The sequence below is a fragment of the Triticum dicoccoides genome, chromosome 4B, assembly GCF_002162155.2.
Source record: "Triticum dicoccoides isolate Atlit2015 ecotype Zavitan chromosome 4B, WEW_v2.0, whole genome shotgun sequence".
Classification (NCBI taxonomy): Eukaryota; Viridiplantae; Streptophyta; class Magnoliopsida; order Poales; family Poaceae; genus Triticum; species Triticum dicoccoides.
In genome coordinates this window covers 543,821,919-543,827,578 of record NC_041387.1, presented here as the reverse complement: position 1 = coordinate 543,827,578, position 5,660 = coordinate 543,821,919, and the positions used below count along the sequence as shown (strand labels likewise).

Below are 5,660 nucleotides of genomic sequence, written 5' to 3'. Positions count from 1 at the left end.
AAAAGAAGAGCTAATCACAGAAAGGATAATGCTGATATATCGTTACAAAATATTTGTATATATTATATGCAATAATAATGGCTGGGCAAATATAGAACAGAAGATTAGAGAAGAATTTAGAAGAATGTCGACATGGAGAAACTACAAGAGTGAGAGGAGAAAGTGTTCAACAAGAACGGATATAGACAGGTAAAGGGCACAACATGAAACACTTCGCCGCTGTTACCCACACATAACTTGGATGACATCATCACTTGGTTGAAAAGGCAAGACTTCAAAATGTATATCACCACATTTCAATATTTCATGTGCAACCTCTCAGACAACATGATGGCTAGTGGTAGTAACTCGGCATAACTCATTAACAGCCAAAGTGAAACACTAAGGACTTCATGTTATCTAAGGTGACACAGCATTCCCACATCCAAAACACACTCACACCAGCAACATTTTATTACAATTTACAAGTCAAATGCTTAAGGTGCACCGACTTAAATGCAGTCACCATTTTTCTAACCAAGAACCCGTGAAGAATTTTACACCGCATAATACCACTAGTCACCATGCTTATTACGTGGTATCAGTTTTTAGCTTAGCTTATCAACACACTACACACCCATTTCATTTGACATGGTTGTATGCAAGTATGCAGCAATCACGAGACATGGAGGCAATGTGCTAACATGTAATCGCATCAATAACAGTTCTCGAATGGAAACATTTGCCAACATAATAATAACCATGAAAGGTTTAAGCTCGTGGATAAGGTACCTCCTCCCCATCCTCCCCAATCGACGACGGCATCGGAATTCCCGACCCCTCCCCAACCTGAAATGAAACCACGGGCACAACAATTACAATCGCTGAAAAACAAACCTCCAACAGATAGACGAACTGCCCCAACGCCTCCACGCAATTACACGCCACTAATGAGAACACCGTGTACAATGCAGTTTACAAGTTTCGCAACACGTATCCGCGAGAGTGCACGCCAACGTATCGTCCCGCGTGGCCACGTACCGGGGGCGTGTCGGAGGGCAGGTCGTCGGCGAGGGTCTCGGCTGGCGGGGCGGCGGAGGCGGAGGCGCGGGAGCGCAGCGGGGACGCGCGGAGGGAGGAGGCGAAGGAGAGCGCCGAGGGGTTCGGGCTTGCGGTGGAGCGGTGGAGGAAGAGGAGTGGGAGCGTGGAGGTGGAGGTGGAGACGGCCATGGCGACGGGAGGGGGAGGGGATGAGAGCGGAAGGAAGGGAGAGCGGCGAGGGAGGAGGCGTTGGAAGGCCTCTGCTTCGCTATCGTGCTGTATTATCCAGTTCGGAGTGCGTTTTTGCGTCTGGGTCCTTCAAATTTGTTCAAATACACTGCAACTGTTGTTCTTCATACAGCACACATTTGTCTGGCAAAACCATGGCGATTTTTCGCCTGTATTCACTGCTAGGAACTCAATTGTATCTCTCATGAACTTAACTCAAGAATGTTGCATGAGAGGATCAACTACTGGAAGATCCATTGCAAATCTCCGTGTTCAAAATGGGTGCTGCTGTTTTCTTGGTATAGATTGTGCAAGGCAATGCAAAAAATTGAAAGGCACGCCAATTGGTTACACGAAACATTATGAGAGCTGGCAAGCTAAATAATTTGGAAGTGTCAGGTTACACATTATGAAGTAAAATTCATCATCTATATGATGCATCATGTTGTCAAATTAATCTCGACTATAGATAAACATCTATATCTACACAGCTGATTTCTTCTAATTTCGCTATAAACATCCGCAGCTGCAACCTTCACTTCACTTGCCCTCTTTATCACGGCCATCGCCGCCATCCGCGGCGCTCCTTTTCCCACGCCCAGACAGAAAGTCCATGCCCAGGCCCAGCTGCGTCTCACGACTCCTCGGATAAGATGATGACCCGGTTGCCGGCCCCGCTTGCTTAAGCTGCCATGGCAGAGGCTGTCTGCTGGGAGGAGATGGAAGCACCTTTGGTTCAGTCGGCCATCGATCGCCAAAGGGCGGCTTCATTGAGACGTCTGGCTTTTCACAATCCATCGGGCATGATTCCTCATTGAGGTTAAACCCACGAACGTTCGTCTCCATATTGTCGCGGTCCGACTTTGGAGGCGCCGAAAATGGGACATTCGGCTGCCAGCCCGCCTGGTTCAAGTCATGGGGCTCATGCTTTGAAGGAGGCCAGCCAGGAGGAGCGGTTTTCTTATCTTCATCCTCTCTTACGATTACCATGTGATCAGGCTCTGCAGCTTCAGAGCTTTTTTGCTTGATGTTATCTAGCAACTTGTCCTGATAAAGATCTTTTCCGCTCGACGAACGCGCTGAATATATGTTTGTCATCGGGAAAGCTTTCTCCGGTGGTGTAGCTGGTGTGTAGTTGGGGGGTAGCAAATCGTCCCAATTTTCCAACAGCTCTTTATACACTTTGCGTAGGGTCACCTCTGTAAGGCCTGTAACCTTACAGATCTCTGCCTGGGTCTTGCGCTTGTCTTCAAGCTGACATGCTAGGTAGATAGCAGCAGCAGATATGCTTATAGGGTTTCGCCGTGTGCAGAAGCATTTATTAACAACCACCTCACCAATGTGGGCTGCAAGTTCCTGAGGAAACGACACAAAGTATGTTAAAAGCAGGGCAAATTTATTTTCATGGTGTATCAGGTTTTCAGCTCCTCTGATACCTGGGCTGATTTATTGAGCTGGAGGAGGTTGCAAAACCGAGGCATGTGAACTGCTATTGAATTGCTGTTAAGAGGTTGGCTCAGTTTAAGAGATTCGCCTAGTATTTTGATGTATTTTCCTATCTCTTTCTGAGGAAGATTGCTAGCTGTGGAAATTTCCTGGAAATGAAGTAAACAGAATATGGATCAGCGCTAACTAAAAGATACAGCAATAACCAAAAATGGTACATCAAGTATACTTACTTTCTATCTACTATTATATATGAGAAAAGCGCAATGCAGAAGAAAAAAATAGAGAGATATGCTAGAAATTCTCACGAAAAAACAGAACATCTGACCATTGATCTGGCAGGCCCTCTTTATATCAAGAAAACATAACCATTAGATTTTTTTTTCGAGAAAAATAACCATTAGATGTTCATATTTGCACTCAATTTCATTGACTGGTGGACCCATATTACCTATGCAACACAGCAGTAAATCATGAATCTCCTATACTTGAGGTTAATCAAAACCAACACGAAAACACGAACACGTATGTCACTTTTTGATCTCTTCAGTGCTGTGACCTTCCTAATTTGTTTGCCCCTTTTATGTCTCTCCACATGCACGTGCAGGTACGCGCCATGGTTTTTTCTTAATAATATGGATATAGCCACTATCTCTAAATTTTGCTACATAGACTAATGTAGCATGTATTTAGTACATCATGATGGTTGGCACTGTTTACCAAAGAGAGATTAAGTAGGATTAGCAGATTAATTAGGCAGCCGCTCTGATGCATATATACATGGCATGTAGGGCGGCTCCTGGATGACATAGTTACGTTGTTGTCAGTGGCAGAACTAGCTCCCGGTGACCCCAGGCAACTGCCCATGCTCAGCCGAGGATGTTCCATTGCAATTTGAGCTAATCATGAAAAAATGGCAGTCGATTAATGGGCTAAAGCTAGCTCAGTGCCTTTTATTCTTTGCCCAGGCTCCACGATCTGTCTAGCTCCGTCCCTGGTGGTGGTGGTGCAAAGTCTGGAATATAGGGCTAATTTTGCGATCCACTCTGAACAATAGGTCTCAACTAGGAGACCGAATTGATCGAAAGATCACAAGCACACACAAAAATACTATACAATCTCATTAGAAAAACAATATAGCCTATCTAAGTGGAACATTAACTCTCAATGAATCAAGACATGTAAACCTTTATAATTGCAGCTAAATGCATCCAACCATTGATCTTGTAAATACCTATCCTAGATGGTGCATACTATTATAAGGAAACATCATTCAGTCTTCTGAATTTTAGGTTTGGGCATTAACACACAAGAACGTTGGTTTTATGTCTATCTATCCTTTTGAAGGATATCCGTCCACCAGAATACACATGCACCCTTATTGCCCGTGGGACAGTGGGAGTTCCAAATCAAACACCAAAAGAAGGTAAGAAATGAAAAACATCCCATATGTGTTGATCCAACATCAGGGTTAGCGATCCTAATTTCTGTTCTGGGCACCATTTAATACAATAGACAAACGTAATATACAAACAACGTTCTGGCTTAATACATACATACGACCAACATATTTCGATCTGGACATTAACTCCATCACATCGATCTAATACCATGTTCAAGTTCAACGACCAATCTCTTTTGTAAACAACCAACTAACTATCTTTCTTGTAACTGTCAACAATCAACAGTCTCATGTGGTGTTATGGCAATGATACATACATACCCTAATAAAAGGTAAACATGGTTAAAATACGCTCCGCAGAGGCATACCAGACTCACTGCTTTCGTGTACTATGCAAATGACAAATATGATGATTATTCCGGTGTAATTGGTAATATATACCTAGGACAAGGCTCGACTGCTTTTGTCGCATACTAGGCTCGATTAATTCTGTGTACTGATCTGATATCAAAAGGCAAAACAGATCATAGATATATTGTTGTTGTGATAATAATCATAGGTAGATTAAGATAAATAGATTATTAAAATATTTCCACAATCACATGATTAAATTATTTCCCGCGCAAACACCATGCTAGTTTACACAATAGAAATTGCCATGATCCAAGGCTGACTCGGCATTCGGTTCAGCCATTGACTAATGTGGTTTTGTTAGGTTGAATCAAGGTATTTGTGACATACATAATTATATAATTCGACAAAATAGAGCAAATGCTATCCTCGTATATTCAAGTTGACAAGACCAGATGCTCCATAAAATGCAATACTACAAGGTAGAGCCATTTCAGTAAATTGATCAGGAGATTAGAGACTTTGGTCCTTAAATCAGTTTACTGGAAATCAGCATATCATCCAACAACAATTCTGTCCATAGAGGGATCACCTGTTGAGTTGCTTGAAAATTGAATGGACTAGAGAATTCATGAACAAGATCCCCAATTTTGAAGCAATTAAATCTTAAATTACATTGTGGAAATCCATCTTTTCTTTTCAGAACTTAACTAACGTTCCTGGTTAGTCCAAATCCTGGCTGCTTGGAGAAACACACCCATATATGCCTATGAATCTCCGCACGGGAGAATTTGGAACAAATATAAAGAGAGCACGAGCGCAGCAGAAACAAACCTGCAGCGTCCTGGGCTCCCGTGCCTCGCGGATGGCCTGGACGAGCGCGGCCGTAGCCAGCGCCTCGACGCTGCGGTTCCTGAGGCAGGTGGCGGTGGAGCACTCCTTGAAGAGGTCGAAGGCGTGGTCAGCGATGTCCCGGTCGAGCCTGAGGATGGACGCGACGTCCACGATCTGGAGGTAGGCGCGGAGGCTGTCGACGGAGACCATGGGGCCCGCGGGGTCCGGGGTGGAGGAGGCGGCGGCGTCGACGGCGAGCGCGCGCTCGAGCTCGGCGAGCTGGCCGGAGAAGGCGGAGGCGGAGCGGGCGAGGACGGGGTGGCGCTCGAGGGAGAAGGCCGAGAAGGCGGAGACGAAGCCGGCGGGGAGGAAGGGGTCG

General features: G+C 44.8%; 2 protein-coding genes across 3 annotated transcripts in view; both read right to left on the bottom strand.

Moving 5' to 3' along the window:
* The window catches only part of LOC119291368 (cyanelle 30S ribosomal protein S10-like), a 3,405-nt gene extending 2,107 nt beyond the window's left edge, over nucleotides 1-1,298 (bottom strand). The window contains exons 1-2 of one of the 2 annotated variants that reach the window (XM_037570119.1): nucleotides 1,021-1,298; nucleotides 772-828 (exon numbers count right to left, since the gene is read on the bottom strand). In XM_037570119.1, the coding sequence (XP_037426016.1) occupies nucleotides 772-828; nucleotides 1,021-1,209 (246 nt within the window). In that variant the 5' untranslated portion in view covers nucleotides 1,210-1,298. The remainder of the gene's footprint in view (nucleotides 1-771; nucleotides 829-1,020) is intronic. The other variant, XM_037570120.1, reaches the window with a different exon arrangement.
* A 294-nt stretch (nucleotides 1,299-1,592) lies between these two features.
* LOC119291367 (plant-specific TFIIB-related protein 1-like) lies at nucleotides 1,593-5,653 on the bottom strand. The gene is made up of 3 exons (XM_037570118.1): nucleotides 5,282-5,653; nucleotides 2,685-2,843; nucleotides 1,593-2,604 (listed from the first exon to the last, which is right to left on the bottom strand). The coding sequence occupies exons 1-3, from the start codon at nucleotides 5,489-5,491 to the stop codon at nucleotides 1,789-1,791; spliced, it is 1,185 nt and encodes a 394-aa protein (XP_037426015.1). The 5' UTR covers nucleotides 5,492-5,653; the 3' UTR covers nucleotides 1,593-1,788.
* Between the last annotated feature and the right edge of the window lie 7 nt (nucleotides 5,654-5,660).